Source organism: Dermacentor variabilis, chromosome 7 (genome assembly GCF_050947875.1).
Source record: "Dermacentor variabilis isolate Ectoservices chromosome 7, ASM5094787v1, whole genome shotgun sequence".
Lineage (NCBI taxonomy): Eukaryota > Metazoa > Arthropoda > Arachnida > Ixodida > Ixodidae > Dermacentor > Dermacentor variabilis.
This window is the reverse complement of record NC_134574.1, coordinates 115316254-115333763: the sequence shown is the minus strand read 5'-3', so window position 1 is coordinate 115333763 and position 17510 is coordinate 115316254. Positions and strand designations below refer to the sequence as shown.

Here is a 17510-nt window from a genome sequence, read left to right as displayed (position 1 = left end):
CTTGGTTGCGCTGATTAAGTCGCCAGATCCCTGGTCCACAGAAAGCAACGGTGCAGCGTGAAGGGCCTATCATAACAGCACGCTCGCCGGCGAAGCCTTAACCGTCGAGAAGGGATGCCGCGGGTTGTAACAAATGCTGAACGCCAATCGTAACACGCGGTTTACGAGACGCCCGCGGCCTTGAAGTTCACTTTGAACCCAGCCGCGCGTGCAACGGGTGAAACGACGCAACGCTTATTCATGCACGCAACGCCTCTTTCCGGCATGCAAATATCACGATCTTGTTTGCGCAACGTTCCGTCTTCAAGTACTCCGCCCGGCGTCGCGGCTACTACAAAGAAACGGGGCTGACGTCGTTTGGTGAGCGAGAAACGACGAGGGTGGCTCCTGCATTACGAAGGCGCTGACGTGTCCGCTTTGGCAAGAAACGGAACCTGCCGCTGCTACAGCCAGATAAGCAAATGAGGGGACGACGCAGCCCGCCGCCACCTACGCTGCCACGAGCCTCGCGTCTTCCGGGCGCGTCCGACTACATGGGGGGGGGGGGGGTGCAAGGCTACAAGAGCGCCCCCAAAGTACTGGGATCGCGCGTTCTTCGAAGCGTCTTGCGATATTTCAGATGTGCTAGTAACACTACGTTAACGGCGATGAGCGATGTATCTATGTACATATATATGGTCACGCACGTAAGCATGTAGACGTTACATCCACACGCTGACCGCCACGGGGGCTCAGTGGCTATTACGTCCTGTGTAAGAAGTTGCGGGTTCAAGTCCCGGCTCCGCAATTCGACCCTTCCTGTCGGGGAAGCAGAAATAAGGCCGCATTATTTTTCTTTCTTTCTTTCTTTCTTTCTTTCTTTCTCTCTCTCTGTTCAGTTAGATTTAGGTACACGTTAAGAACCCCAGGTGGTCAAAATAAATCCGGAACCCGCCACTACAGAGTCCCTCAAATATGACCCACTGTGCAGACTCGGCACCCTGAACTTCACAATGAAATTCAACGAGTACGCGTTAGCAATGCTGTACCATAAATGAGACATCCTTATAACGACCTCTACTGTGCGGAAGCTGGGAGAAGCTGGGAGAAGTGACGGCTCACTCAAATGTATGCATTTGGCGATTCATGCTGGCGAGTGCTAAATGGCCAAATGCAAGAAAAAGTTGTACTAACACTATATAATTAAAACATCCGAAGGACAAAACAGCTTGCCCTGAGCTGGTTAAATAAACTAGAAGTACAATCTCTCAGTGGTCGCTGCAGTTTCTTGAGTGAGTGCAGTTTGATTTGTTTGACTATGATAACTGGCAAAGATACCCTTATCGAAGAGATCAAATTTGCTTGCTCGAGCAGTATTAGACTCGATAGGAAGTGCCTGCCTGCGTCTCAGACCGTTCGTACTTTTTTTTTTCTTTCTTCTGCGCAGCATTCGCACGCAAACGTCGAACAAATTCGAGTCTGAGAATTTCCCGTGATCCGTTATTTTTGTCCCGGTTCCTCCAGTGTGCAGAACAGTCAGCCAGGTTCCAGCCTTCATTGTCCTCCCCCTACCTTCGTTTTAGCCTCTCACTTCTTTCACGTCGAATATTATGCCGATCCAGCTGAAAGATGACGGTGACAGCGCGTTACAGTCCGACGCGTACAACTTCATCGAGAGTGAATCGAGCAAAGTTCTGGTGAATTTATTCACGGGTAACTCGAGCCAACTAAGAACGTATTATCGCGGCCCACTGACCAAGTCAAGGTGCGAAAGAAAATGCATCTCGGTGGCCATTACGGTTTCCCTTGTAGGGTTGTCCAAGGAACCTTGCTAAGGGCTCTGAAGCGTCTGTATCTCGCGTACTTTGACTAATTGAGCACTGACCAGAATAACTTTCCGGTTATATAACACCCGGACAGACGACGCCCAGTCAAAACCTCCGCCTCGTACAAACCCTCGATTCAACCTGTAAGAGACAAGTCTTTAGACGTATCGGCCTGCGGAGACAGCTGTGCTCGTGAGGATTGCATAGCGAAGACATTTTCTTTCCTCGCACGGCGTCTCTTTTTGTTTCTGTTCTTCGTCGGTGATTTTGACTGACGATTACGGGTTCCCGCAGCGTGCGTATATCGCGCTCGGCCTAGCGTGAAATGAGAATCGTCGCACGCTCCTCGGCGGTCCAACGTGGGAATCCGACACTGCTTGAAATTCCGCCCCAGGCGACGCATGCAGCAAGACGCGCTACGCTGTGAGCATTCCTGTAAGATATCTTTTGATGCTTCTGTTTGACGTACGTGTTCGTAAATACGGAGAGAAGAGACAGGAAAAAAAAACGATTTTATACCGATTCTGAGGCAAGTTCGAGGAACGTACTCCTGCAGCTGCTTGGCATTCCGCGCGGGGAATCGAGGGGCCATCCCCGCCGATTACCGCGAAAACGGTGCGATGTCGTTACATCCGCTTACAGCTGGAGGACGTTCGTGTAAGACATGGGTAGGTTACGCTCGAGATCGGGTCGCATTTGCGGCGTTCTGTAACTGGCGCGGCTTCTTCTCTGATGACGCTCGCTTCCTCTTCGTCGCGCAGATGTGACGTCATATGTAAAGAAGAAATGAGGTAAAACTACAACCAACTGTGAGCGTTTTTGGTATTTCGCTGCAAAGTCGGGAGAGTTCGTCTTTTTGTGGAAGTGTATTGGCAGTCGAGCAAATGCGCGAAGCAATAATCGATAGACGAACCTCACAAAATCCGTTCAGTCGATGTTTGGCGTTGCTTACCTTCGTGCGAATTTGTGGAAGGAAGTAAAAATAAAAATGATTCGTCGGTAACGTGTACTTGGGATGTGCCAAGATTACATACACTGTTATTAAATCGTTGATACTGTACGAGTCTGCTGTTACAGATGTATGAATACTACAAATCGTGCGTGTAAAACACGTTTGGCCTTGCTAAATGCAGCTATGTGTGGTTGCGTTGGTCCAGTTCTCTCGAGAACGGTGAACTTGGGCGCGTGTTCCCGAACTGTATTAAGTACTTGCGGGGGGTGGGGGGGGGATGAGGCGAGGCTTGGGATACCTGTGTTCCGTCGGCGAAGAGATTCCCGGGCTATAGAACAGGGAATTGGGGGCCGGAGGGAATAGAAGTACAGGCGGGACCGTAAGCTGAGTAAGAATGCGAAAACGACATAACACGACTACCTTGGAAGAAGGTTTCGAAGGAAAAGCGGATGCGGCCTCGGAGAGCTATAATGTCAGTCACGACGACCCGAATAGCTGCGATACATCCTGGCGTACGTTCCAGAGCGATCAAATGACGCTCACGCCCGGCGTTAAGAAGACGCGCGCAATCGGACGTCGACGCTGCCGATTGGCTGACGCGATCTGCAGCTTCCAACCAAACGCTGTATCAAAGTAAAGCACGCATGAGCAAGTATGCACTGAAAGGCACAGGCTTCCTTAGTTACGGCGCTGCACTCATCTCTTCCGTTTCCTTTTCTAAAATCACTTCACACACACACACACACTCGATGGGGTTGCAGTCTTGAAACGTATGCGCTGGCATTCGCGAGTGCGATCGATGCCCATTGGAAAGTCGAGGAGACCGGGATACCCTCCAGTAAAACAGCTCCGGGTGGCATTCACGAAATTACACCGTTGCTACAGCACGATAGCTGTAGCAACGGTGAGCACACCACATGCGTTGCGAATGAGGCCGCCGAAACGCGGAAGACACGCGAGCACCCAATGGCGCGAGCGGGACAAGAAAAAAAAAACGGCGAAAGGCAAAAGAAATGTGCAGACAAAACGAGTAAGACAAAACAACACAAAGCGAAAGAAACAAACAAGCAGAAGAAGGAGGGGACCGACACGCGACCGAAGCAACACGACGGCGGAGTCGGAGTAAATTATACGTCGAGAAAGCGGCCGCACCAATAGACCAAAAAAAAGAGCGAGCGTAATAAGACCCACACGACTGCCTGCGCCACGGCAGCCAACGCGGAAAACGCAATAAGCGGCCGCGAAATTCCGTCGACAAAACAAGCGCCACTCGGCGGCGGAGTAAGGTCGCACGTTCGAATCGCACCAGATCGGCGACGCGATAGGGGGCCGAGACGGCAGCGGTGGATTTCCAGTGAAACCCAGCTTGCTGGGAGACGTAGTCGAGAGCTAACGTCGCTGTCGTCGCAGCCGTGTTTTTTTTTTTCTGTTCATATTTTTTTTTCATATTGCGTGCATGCGTGCGTGCGCGTGTGTGTGTGTACATCTAGCATCTGTACAACCATGCGCGAACTATAAGGTTGATATAGGTTCCCGCAAAGCATCCTCCGCGTTGCTTTATTTTTCTCTATCTCTTAATTCTTTCCTGCACGGCCATCGCTGGTTTTCTGTCGAACGCTGTCCGTTTCGCACTCGCCGGTAGGCGAGAGCCAGCAAACGAAGAAAGCCTGCACACACCACCTCGTGAAAAACCGAACAAAATGCTTGGAGTGCGGCATATCATGCAGTATGCAGTGTAGATGCACGTTTGTAAATCAAGGGGGCGCAGCAGCGTTAGGTGTCGCAAAGCACAGTACAGCGCGCCTGTGTAGCTAGCAGATAAAAGCGACAACGGCAGCAGCGACCGAAATTGATAGGGCAAAATGCACAAAAAAAAAGAACGCCCGTCTATCGTGCGTTCGGTGCACGTTAAAAACCCCAGGTGATCACATTTAAGCCGGAATCCTTCACGATGTTCAGGACAACATTCATTTGGGCTAGATGGTGCGTACTTGAATTACGAAGGAACAGCGCCAACGAAGTCGATCACATTGGCGCTTGTCCTGTGTCGTTCTCCCCACTTGTGATCGTCTTCGTTGGCGCTGTTCCTTCGTAATTCCCCACGATGGCGTGCCTCATAATCACATCGCGGGTGGGACGCACAAAACGACAGAATTCAATACAATCGTACCACGAGTGTATAAAGCAACATTTTAAGCAGCATAGACTGATTCCGCGAGACTATATTAATATGCCCTCGAATTCACGAACGACGTACATCAATTCGCCACCATAATATCCGAGTTTGGAGCCCAATTGGAAATTATGGAATAAGTTCGCCGTTACCGAGTCGCCGAGCTTTACGGTGTATAAGAGGACATAGATATGCCGCAACAGAAAGTGACACATGCTTTTGACAACAGAACAAGCGAGGGAAAAAAAACGTTTGCTGAGTCACAGTTTCGTGTATGTATCGCATATTTCGTGAATAATAATAATAATAATAATAATAATAATAATAATAATAATAATAATAATAATAAAGATGATGGAATGCATAGTGTACTACACTTGGCGGTGAGCGTTCAGGAGACCGTTAGGCAATTGTAGAAATTCTCGAACTTTTCTTTGTTCTTGTTTTTATAATTGTCGCGATGCGGAAAGTTTTGCGCTCTAAACATGGAGTGTGAATTGCACGCAGGCACATTCATTTATGGAATCCGAAAGATTGTGAAAAGCCACAAAAGACGAGCCTTCTGACCGGATCGTATACATTGGCAGCTTTTATAGATTCCTCTCTCGAGTAGGCCTCGTTCAGAGTAGGCCTCATGCAGTGCCTCAAAAGGCGGCGAATCGCGCAATTCACGGGGATTTCAGATGTTTGAACACATGCCAACGAACTAGAGGTCTGGAACTGGCCACGGTGAGTGTTATATTGCTCGAATATTATTTGCATTTATAGCGACGCCCACGCTGAATAGCGTCGATATTTGCTTGTGCACTGCGAATTGCGGGGACATAAAGTATTAGTCGCCAGCGCGAGTCACTCAACTGGCGTAAAGAAACTACGATAAGTGAAGAGATCAACAGCGGTTTATGTAGGGCTTGAGCCTCAAGCTGCCTCCGGCTGCCCCAGGCTTGCGTCAGCGTTTTGACAAGGGGAATTGCCTCTAGTCAGCGCAACTGCTTTTTTGGAACGCCTCGACTTCCCTCACCCTTCTCTACTTCTACGTTTATTTTCCTAACCCCAATGGGAGTGCCCAAGAGTGAGAGATCACGTAAACACTGCCAAGAAAAGCAGTTGTTGCCCTCACATAGTCAAGTCGCCTTGTCGAAACATTGGCTTCTAAGACTTCCGTTGTTTCGACCAGTGTTACTCAGCTCAAGTGTCCAATGTCCCCGTGAACCTCAGTCTTGTCACGATGTGCGGAGAACACGCATGCCAATGCGGGCGACGCCGTCTGCTGCCTGTTGGTCACTGTGTCTGTGTGTCTCGCCGTCTTCACAACGCCGCATGGCCCAAGCCTGCCTCGAGCGACGCTCCAGTGCACCCCACCCCCCTTCCCGTCTTTCTCCCTCTCCCTCGTTCTTGCACGCGTTCGTTCGCGTGCTTTTCTTCGAACGCAGAAGCCTTCGGTTCTGAGGAGCTTGACCGACCGGCCGACCGCACGCCGACAACATGGAGACTCGCCTTCAGCAGGCCGCGAAACGTGACCCGAATACCGAGGGCTATTCGCTTACCCTCTTTCTCTGCACTCTTTCTTTCTTTTTCTTCTTCGGGAGGATGTGCAAAGCTGACAAGCGCTCTTGGACGCTGCCGGAGGTCCAGCCGAAAATATGCACCCTGCAAGTTGAACGCTTTGCTAAAGATCCATCAAAGCGACCGAGCCGACGGAATGCCGCGTGTCCGTGTGTTTTCCTTCTTTTTTTTCTTTTTGAGAATAGGTCGGACAGCGTCCCGGCGTCGTCTGTTCCATCTGCCCATTTTGCTGCCTTTCAAAAAAAGACGACTACTGCGAGTTTATCCGGTTTGCGATATCTATCGCTTCTGCCTGTACTTACCTGCGCCAAAAGGTATCGGGTTTCTTTTCTTCGCCTCTTCCCCGCTGATGACCTGTCATTGACCTCGTTTTGTAAACATGCCCTTTCGCCAGCTCGAACTTTGAATTCCTTGGAAACGCCGGGTGGGCCTGTGCGGCGCGAACTCGTACGTCACGTGCGCGGAGATGGTTTCTAAACGACGAATTTAAGGGAGCGTTTGAGTGCCGATCACTTGGCCTGTTAACGCGGCCGTTTACTGTGCGTAAAAAAAAAAAAAGAAGATGTGCGGTGCCACCGTCGGTTCGCGAGCAGGAAAGTGATTGTACAGGTACGTTCTGTGTTTATGACCACATTACTTTGACTTCACTGCTCGTTAAATTGAGAAATAGTTGGCGTAAAATCTCAAGATGACGGCACCCGTGAGGTGACTGCCCTTTGTTGTAGTGCAGAAGCATTAATGACAGCACTGGTCGACACAACGATGTCTCGTCTTCCCTTCTATGCAGGTAGGGACGCTCTGCGAAGATGGCCCATGTATTACCTATGCAGCAAACAAACCGCGTTTGCACTGGCGGTTCCCAAAGCGGCAACTCTCGAGTGACACTTGCATATCTCAATGAGGCAATTCAGGTCGTTTGTGTTTCACACCGACAGCCTTCATTCGCTGCTTCGCTCACTTTGAACGGACGCCGGTCAATCTAGCGCAAGAAAAACCGGTACGAGGAGAGTCAGCTTGGCTCATTAGGTGTGTGTGTGCTGGCCGCTGCGTTGCCGAGCAGACAACGTCCATGGGCCGCGGGGGTTTGTGCCCGGATAGACAACCAAATGCTGCTCGCTGGCCCGGTAGACAAGTTGGGTCACTGACTCACTGGGTATGCGCGATTGGCTCTACGGCTGCGCACTCGGCTTCGGCAGTGCGTTTGCAACATTGGTACGTGCCCGTTCTTGGTCCATCCCCCAGAATGGATGTGACAATGCGACTGCACGGATATTGCCGCCGTTTCAGCTGGGGTGCTGTGATTACGACAAGATAGGCTCTTTCGTGGTATAATTTGGCATTGTGGTTTGCGGCGAGATCGCCACCTCGTGTATTCGCTGATGTGTCCATGAGCCTTCCGTGGTTCACGGATGGCACGGCGATACGCAGCAAGTTACACAGAAAGCTAGCACTGACTTTGGAGATCATCGTCAATGACTTCTGCCACAATTTTATTTTATACGTGCTTTCCCTTATTACTTCTTTCGATTGTTCATGTATTCATTTATACTTGTAGTGCACCGGTATGTGTAACTTGTACTGGTTCGCAATTTCCGAATTAATTTTGTAATTGTCTCAACGTTCAACCATATTTGACGTTGATACTTACTTTGTATATGCCATGGTATTGTTCAATGCCTTGTTTTCTTCTCTTGAACGCTTATGTGCACGTTGTTTCAAGTGTCCTATCCAGCCCACTAAACTGCACATAGATTCAAGCGCGCCGACAACAAGCGCTTATCATTTTGTGCGTTTCTTTTTGCCCGCTTCCTCGCGTTATTTCCGTATGTGCAGCAGATCACAAAGTCAGCTGTTGTGGAAAAGCCAGCGATGAAAGTCGCCAACTCTTCCGATATCCTCAAATAAATAAATAAATAAATAAATAAATAAATAAATAAATAAATCGGTGACCTGTAGGGGTCCCTGTCGCGGGACTAGTCATGCTACTCGTTCATGCAATGGAGTCTGCACGAGGCCGAAGAGTCCAATATTTGTACAAGACGGCACGCGCTTGCTGCTTATGTTGGGTCACGTGGTGAAGTTAGTCAGTCGCGAGCAACGCCTCGGTTGACCTTCCCAGGCCGCATGGCCCCTTCTCCCCCCTTTCTCCACACACACACACACACCAAGGAAAAAAAAGAAACTGAATAGGCTGTTCTCCGTAATGAGCCTTCGCCTCAAATGAAAAGAGCGCGGAGCTCGATATGCGACCGCAAACTGTGACCCTCGCCCACCAAGTAGAAACTTAACAAATGAATCTCTACCAGTGACCCAATGGCGTCGGGCGAGCTAGCAAAGGAAAAAAAAAAAGACAAGATAAACAAAGAAACATCCTGCTATGCAAATTTGAAGCGGCGATTTCAGCGTCAGATATCGCGTACCGCCATCGCCCCGGCGCGAGGCAGAAATGTAAAGAAGCCGGGTTGGCGCGCACACAGAGTCCCGACACTTTGCAAATAAAGCAAGCATACGAGGAAGAACAGCGGTCTCCCGCGAAGCAAGCAAGGGAGGAGAGGGTTATCGTACACGCGTTCCCTCGCGGGATCTCGATGCGCGATGAATATACTAGCATCCTCGTCCGGCACAGCCTTCAAGGATACGTGCGGCCTGTTTCGCGGAAAAAACCCGACGCGGCGGCCAAATGCGCACGTCGAGCGAGTGAAAAAAAGACGCGCCCGTCTCTACGTTCTGCGTCGTTCCCCCGAAAGCGGACAAGCCCGCGGCGACAGCTGAGAAACGTTCTCGAAAGTTTCGCCCGTCCGAGACTCGGAAGCGAGCGAGCGAGCGAGGCCGGATGATTTACCGCGACGCGCGTTAAGATGTTGACCGCGCTGCCGAGGTGAAACCGCTCCGCGTGTTGCGAGCAGCGCGAGAGGCCGTCCGCGGGGGAGCAGCAGCGCAGCCTTGAATTTATTCATATCGGGGCTGTTCAATGCGTGAGACCCACGGACGCGGTATACGTATACAAGTCGGTGGCTGCCGCGCTGGCGAGTCCATCTGCATACCCATTGTCTTGGCTGCTCGTTCGACAACTTCCAATTTGACGCGTTCGTACGCAACGCGCGGCGCGCATGCGCCTTGGTCTGTCCTGCGAGCGTTTCCTTTACCGCCCTCGTGCGGTTGGTACACTTTCTTACGTTTTTATTTTGAAAGCCAGCACTGCTGTATAAAAGGTGTGAAGCATGCGCGTTAAACCCGCCGCGGTGCAGCATGGCGGTTAGGGTGCCGCGCTGCTAAGCACGAGGTCGCGGGATCGAATCCCGCGGCCGCGGCGGCCACATTTCGATGGGGGCGAAATGCGGAAAACGCCCGTGTCCCGCGCATTTGCGGCACGTTAAAGATCCCCCGGTGGTCGAAATCAATGCGAAGTTCCCCAGTACGGCGTGCTTCGCAATCGAAGCGTGCGTTTTGGCACGTAAAACCCCAGAATTAAATTAAATTCGCATGCATGGTGAAATACACACGCATGCAGTTTCTTACGCGTTCACCGAATTCCAACACGCATCAATATAGCACGGACCACTGGACTAGATATGGTAGTCGCGTGGGCGGATCCGGCGTAGCCCCACTCCTGACAAGCAAACGACGTGCCTTGATGAGCGCCATCCGGGATAATTCCACAAGCGGGTGCGGGTATGCTGTACTTGTAAAGCGTGAAGCAGCTATCCGCATCCATGTTCTCCAGCAAGTTTCCAAACGATTCCAGACTAGCCGCGTCCTGCGACGTGTCGAACCGGCTTGACACACAAACGCACCAGTGTTTCAAACTTGACTGCACGAATCGTTACGAAATGAAAGTCGCGTCTCGAGTGTGCCGTAAAGAACCTCTATATGTAGCTTCTAGCGCGAGACGGAAATTGCACGGGATGCCATCGCGTGCGCGTTGCTCGTTACCGACGTTCGAAATGAGCGGACGACCTTGCTATGCGTGAAGTGTTTACCGCGGGCGCGCAGACTTGCGCTGAACGCGTCTACGACCTCAAAGAGCGGACCGACTGTGGTGTTACAGGGAATGCTTACGACTCCGGCAACGTTCCGGGATAACTTAAGACGGCTACAACCCTTTCTTTCCCATTGCATTTGGTACCTCGCCCTGTGATATAAGACGCGGGTGGCGCAGGTTGTACAAGCGTACACATACAGTTGGTAATGTTCAGCGAAGTATAGCGGGAATGTACAGTGTGGGATCCACCGAAGAGTAGCCCCTTACTTGCAAGTCAGTGCGCTATCGGCTCAAAAGCTTGCTGGGAGCGCGGTCCCGTGAGACGCGAAGAAAGAAAGAAGCTATACGCATTCGTGCAGCTTTGGCGCACGGCTTGGAATTAAGCGTTTCAAACTGTAGAAGCGCACTCCAGGAGAACAACGCTAAACTGGGCTACATTTCCCAAGCTATGCGAAAATATTTTCACGGAGTTCGCGCCCGAAGGCTTCGAGAAGACTGCACTTTCATTCCTCGCCTTTGCCTTAGTGCTATAGTAGCGATGCGTTCAAGTATAGCTCAACTTGCCTAAACTCGAAAACATTGCGAAGGAAGATCTGCGAAATCATTCTTCAGCAAAAGAAGAATGTGAGGTGTCGAGCAAAGTGGAGGTGTATAATGCAGTCGGGATCGCACAAAAGCTTCGATGTGGACGGATACTTTGCACATTCCCGTCGTTGGTACGTAAAATTTACCCGATAGATGTAATTAGAGAAAACAAAAGAGCGCTGGGGAGGAGACTCGTATAAAACAAAATAAAGTTCTTGGTGATCTTCTAGAACCACCACGTCTTTCTTTTTTACGCTCTCTAATCACCTCACAGCGCTTATATCGCTAGTATAGAGAGACAACAGCCTCCTCTTCAAACCTGCTCTTCAGAGATCTCTAAAGCTGAGTGAAATCGCTCAATTATTACAGCGCCATGTGCTCATTCAGAAACCTGCAGGTCTCTGCGCTTTCCCGCTGGGAACATTCCAATGGCGGAGAAATTTAAAGCAGACACGAAGGTCATCCCATGTGCGTTGGGTCAGAAACTAAAGCAATGACAGTCTTGTAGAAATGTCCATTAATCCATGCGAGGGCGGAAAATGGAGTACCTCAACGTGGCTCCGACATTCATCGCTGCCATTTGATTCTTCTGTTATTCGTCCGCGCATGCGCATTCCTTTATTTGGCTCCTCGCGCACAGCCGAATCGCATGCGGCGGGAGCCTTATCGAAGGGGGAGGAGGCGGGCAGCGCGAGTGCGGCGAAAAACCGACTACGCAGTGCCAGTGCCCCACTGACGTCTATCACCGCACGCGAGAACGAAGAAGATAAAAAAAAGGCGCGTAAAGGAAAGGCTAGAAGGCCGGAAGCGAGATAGACGTCGCATCGGCAAGCGCAAAGCACGAGGCAACGTGCACGAGATACCACACGGTTTCTCGGGCGAAGCGAGGCAGAAGGCAACGCGGCCGAAAGGAAGTGTGTTCTGCACGGCGGCGGAAGCGAAGAGGTCACAGCACCCGCGCACCATGTGCGCAGGCGAAATGGAAGCCTTTGACTTGGTTCCGGAAGCGACGCTGTTCTTCGGAACCAGGAAAGGGTTCGTCGAGTCGTCCGTGGCCGATTCTCGCCGTAATTATTGTCACTGATTCGGATGGTGTGCTTCGAGAGACCGCTATTTAGAGAGGAAAGCATCTTCGGGAGATAGAAAAGCGTACACGTCGGGGGGTTCGTATCTGCATGCGTTTCAGCGTCTTCGTGTAAATCGATGTAAGCGCCGCAACGTTTTGTTATGCTTTACCACCGAACTCAACGTCAAGCTATTCTAAATGTTGCATGCGGTAAAGCGAAGTTACGATTACCTGTTCTCTCTGCTCTGTAGAAAACACACACGTGCATAGTGCCGTTCTCTTCTTTGTTTTTCTGTGCTTTTCAATGAAAACGTAAGCTACCGAAGCAGAGTGCTTTGTACTTATCACGTTGCTTGCAGACACTTTCGTCTTGTGGCACAACAATTAAGGTAGCTCGGCACACCTCGACAATTCCTATGGAGAACTATACCCAGAATGAACCATAACATCATACATCATGCCCGAGGAGCGCAACGTTTTGATTTCGGACACAGACAAAAGCTTTTTTTTTTGCTCGAGCCAAAGCATAGTCGACAGTGGGCCATTTTTGTCTACCGAAGTCTGGATGTACCTGTCTGGCTAGCCTCTTCAGGTCTGAAGACGCTAGCCTGCGGTATACGCAAGCGCACGCTGCCACACCTCCGCTTCGCGAAACCAGTAGTCGCCGAAAACAAGCAGCCAAGAATTTGAAATGCATGTTCGATACAAAAATAAAAAAAAGGTTTTGCCTGTGAAAACGAGTAGCCAACACAATGAACATCCTGGCGTCAGCATCGTCTTAATTATGCCCCTTAAAAAAAGAAAAGAATGAACCGAAAGAAACAACGAATATTTTGGTCAGAGTCTAGCCGCAACCAACTCGAAATTCGTCCATTTTCTTTTTCCTTCTTCTCGTTTCTTTTTGCATTGAGGGTTCGTGTCATAAATTAATTGGCCCTAAACTTGGTCGTACGTCGACATCAGGAAACAAAGGCAAGCGAAGGATGCGGCCAGCATTACTATCACGAGTACGACAGTAAAGAAAAAAAAGAAAGGACGAGAGACACCGAGCGACGAAGGCAAGCGACAGAGTCAGACTTCCACAATCCCCACGCGACGGCCAACCAGCCAATGTACGGCCAAGGAAAATCCGAAAGCAACGACGCCAACCAACTCGACGCAAACAATTCTACAGCGCCACACTGGAACCTCGCGCAAACAACTCCGTTGACCTGGCACGCTTGATATGGTCTCAAGGCACGAGCGTGCCTCGATGTTGGGCCAGTTCTACACCGTGCCAGGCATTGACAGACGCTTAAATACAGGTTTCTTCCCACGTGTAGCCGAAGAAAGGAAAAAAAAAACAGCTGATATCGATAAGAAACTGGCGTCCTTGACTGAGACCGAGATATACCGAGAGCGTGTACATAAAACGAGGACGTCTGCATCGACGGTTATTCAAGTCACGATCGGCACTACGGAGAACCGCCGACGACGCCAAGACTCCATGCATGCAACCTCAAGACGCACGGGTGACACTGTGACCAAAGAGACGCTTCCGCTGTTGTAGTCCGAGCTGTTGCCGATGACAGGACCCAGATGCCAGAACCGTAGAGCTGCAAGCAGACTAGCTATCGGCGACACCCCGTGTATAACGCCGAAGGACGTTTTCATTGCAGTGGTTCTAGATTTCTCCAATGGCAGGATCCGCCGCGTTAGCTCAGTGGTTATGGCGCTGCGCTGCTGAAACCGACGAGGTCGCGGGTTCGATTGTCGACACCAGCGAACTCATTCCGATTTGGAATGGAATGCAACAATACACGCTCGTGCACTGCTCTTTGGGTACACGTTAATGAGCCCCAGATGGTCAAAATTAACCCGGATGCCTCTACTCAGGAGCTACGGGGTCTCTCATGCAGCAAACACTGCAGCTTCATACTCCATCATATATCAACGAGCCAAACAAAGTGAGCATTCTGTTGCAGTTCGAACGTTAAAATGCATAATTATGTTCCCTAATAGCAGGACCTAGAGATCACGTCATGCATGCAACAGCGCACTGACCAAGAGCGACACGCATTTCAAGAACGCATGCGCACAGACGAGGCAAGTTATTGGCCTAGTTGATCGGCACATCTATCCGCCAGCAGTATGTGCCGTCGACAACGTTACCAACAGACGCACTCATTGCAGTGATCTGTATAACAACCGATAAATATAAGACACAGTAGACAGCAGCTCTGCTCTAGAAGACGGCATGACTCCAAGAAGATGATCAGACCACAGTTAAGTACATATACCATCACAGTGACTGAGAACGACACACCTTCCAAAAACGCATAAGCTGAGATGGTGCAAGCTACTGCCCACGTTGAGATTCAGGCATCAATCCACAAGCAGGAGTTGTCGACAACGCTACCACCATACGCACTCGTCACCGCGATCCATGTAAGAAGGCGCCAGTTATATAAGTCAAAGACAGCAAACCGCCCGAGCTCCCTCAAATTTAGACATCATTCCATCTGGCAGTACTCGTCGTCGGCAAACTCTACCAGAAGACGCACTACTGCCACGCTCAACAGCGGCCGGTGATAGCAGGCAACCTCAAATTACGGCAGAGGAGGGCACTCCTAGAAGGACGGCACGACATCTCCGAAGACGTCCAAGAGGGGCAGCGATTCGAACACTTACCTGTGGCGTTGTCGGTGCTGTCATCCTGCTCGAGCGCGTGGCAGAAGGCCGCGACGGCCAAGCCTGCGGCAACGAGGGCCCACCACCGCGTAGCGTACGAAGCACTTGCGCGACACATCCTCGGTGCGGAACGAACGGATCACGAATGCCAAGTGCGGGGTGCGCTCGCGCGTCTCTTTCTTTCTCCCTTTCCCGCTGACGCTGCTGCGCCTGTCGGCCGCAACGCCGCGCTCTAGGTAGCGCGCACTCCTTGCGTCAAAACCCGTTTCCCTATTGGGCCTGTCCCTGTCACAGACACGCTTTCGCCCCGTCGTGCAGGGGAGGGGGGGGGGGGGGGGGGGCTGCCGACAGAAGGAACCGTTCCGGACGCCGAAGGGTACGCAGAACGGACGACGCGGAAGCCACGTCTGTGGGGACAAGGAGACCTGGACCTTTTCTGTTGAAATGAGCACTGCCAGTACCGGCTACGACATTGAGAATGGTCATTGTAATGTGGAAATGCTTAACCAAAGGCCGCTCTCCAAGCCGCGTAAAGGAAAAGTAGGATAGCTAGATAGATGGATTGAGCTAGGGGGATCAGGTTGGAAGCACATGCTTGCTGCTACTAAATTTCACCTGTATATGGGCTAAAGCGATATGAATGAGGAAAATTACTCGAAAAAAAAGTGCTGATTAAGGTGGGGGAATAATGAGAAAATAACCGAATGATGGATGACATGACGTCCTACAAGCGCCAGGTCGAAAAGCAAAAAGAATACAACTAACGCCTGTTCACCTACATCTCAGGTCATGGAGAGTAAATTCGTGCAGAAAACAGTTGGACGTTTTGGAGTAAACGAAATGCCAGCATAGTAATTAATTCAGTATTAAATGGTTATCGAAGCTACCCGAACTGAGAACTTTTCCCAGCGTACAGTTAATTTTCCCCGGATTAATTAACAGTTTGAATTTGTAAAATTCCGTATATAAAAAAATAATACGTTGTTATGATCGACCTGTCAAGTGTAAGAAACGTTCAGGCGTACGTTCCCATCACTAGATGATTTGCCTCGTCCCAGAAAAGGCTGTCGGGATAAGCCTGGAGATCGACCTGCCAAGTGTGAGAAACATTCAGGCGTACGTTTCCATGACAAGATGATTTAACTCGTCCCAGAAAAGGCTGTCAGGATAAGCCTTGACATCGACCTGTCAAGTGTGAGAAACGTTCAGGCTTACTTTCCCATGACAAGATAATTTGCCTCGTCCCAGAAAAGGCTGTCAGAATAAGCCTGGACATCGACCTGTCAAGTGTGAGAAACGTCCAGGCGTGCGTTCCCATGACGATATAATTGCCCTCTTCCCCAGAAAAGCGTCACCCCTTTACGCCCTCAGCAGACACAAAGGAAAGGACGAAGAGAAGAAAACCCAAAGGGCAGGAGCTCGTCGACTGCAGAACCTGACGAAGGCGCTGATACTTGATTGATTGATACATTCTTTATTGGTTTATCACATGTACGTGTGATGGGAGGCGAAGGGAAAAGCCATTCAAGGATGGCTTGAGGGAGTCCTTCGCCCTCACAGTCCTTCGTCCCCATACTTCCACAGGCTCCCCAAGTTTTCCAAGAAGACATCGACCACCACAAGACCGCAAGCGATTAAGTAAGGGCCTCGTGGCTCCCGTATGATCGACCTGTCAAGTGTGAGAAACTTTCAAGCGGGCGTCCCCATGTCGACATAATTGCCCTCTTCGAAAAAGCACCACCCCTTTTTTCCCTGAGCAGACACAAAGGGAAGGACGAAGAGAAGCAAACCCTAAGGGCAGGAGCCCGTCGACTGCAGAACCTGACGAAAGCTACTCAGTGAAGGGACTCTGTCAGCGCCTGAGAGGGGCTAATCACTGTCCTTTGTAAGGATGAGTCGAGAAGCACCGATGTAAGAGCCCCATGGCGTCCAATCACATTTCTGAACTGTGATTACAAGCTCATACCAAAGTGTCTGTCTATGCGACGCACTCCAGTACTCAACACAGTTTTGGATCCATACCAGGCATGTTGTGTCCAGGGATGTTACACTCAGCTTCACCGTTTAGCAGTCAGGGACCGTCCGCTATGTGCAAATGCCAGGAAACTTCCAGGTATTCTGTGCTCCTTCGATCAGGAGAAAGCTTTCGATATCATTAGCCATAGGTACCTGTTCCGGGTTTTGGAAAGGCTGGCTTTAGCGTGGATTTTCGGCAGATGGTCCAAGCTTTGTATTCTCGACCGACTTCTGCTGTTCTCATGCAGGATCGCGTTTCGGAGGCATTCATTGTGGAACGTGGTGTATGGCAGTGGGATCCTCTCTCGCCTGCCCTCTACGTGCTCGCTTTTGGACCGCTTCTTCAGAGGTTGTCCTTTGACAGTAGAATTGGCAGGTTCCTACGTCCACTAGGTTCCCCTTCAGTTGCACTCTTTGCCTATGCGGATGACTCGTCTATTGTCGTTCCGGACGAGGCATCAGCTTCGTCCGGAACAATCAGTAACAGTCAGTAACAATCAGTTACTGCGCGGCAAGTGGTGCAAGGTTGAATAGGTCGAAAAGGACAGCCATGTACTTGACCTCCACTCCGTCCAGTCCGCAGCCCGTTCATGGTCTTCCCGTGAAAACGTCGTTGCGAATTCTAGGTTTTCTATTCGATCCAAACGGTCTGTCTTCTGAAAACCGGCAGCAAGCTAAGGAGAAACTTGAAGCCA

The 17510-nt window shown here is 50.6% G+C and overlaps 1 protein-coding gene across 1 annotated transcript in view; it reads right to left on the bottom strand.

Moving 5' to 3' along the window:
• Window positions 1–14961, bottom strand: part of LOC142587803 (uncharacterized) — a 33691-nt gene extending 18730 nt beyond the window's left edge. Inside the window, exon 1 of the mRNA XM_075699073.1 lies at window positions 14800–14961. Within this exon, the coding sequence (XP_075555188.1) occupies window positions 14800–14917 (118 nt within the window). The 5' untranslated portion in view covers window positions 14918–14961. The remainder of the gene's footprint in view (window positions 1–14799) is intronic.
• Between the last annotated feature and the right edge of the window lie 2549 nt (window positions 14962–17510).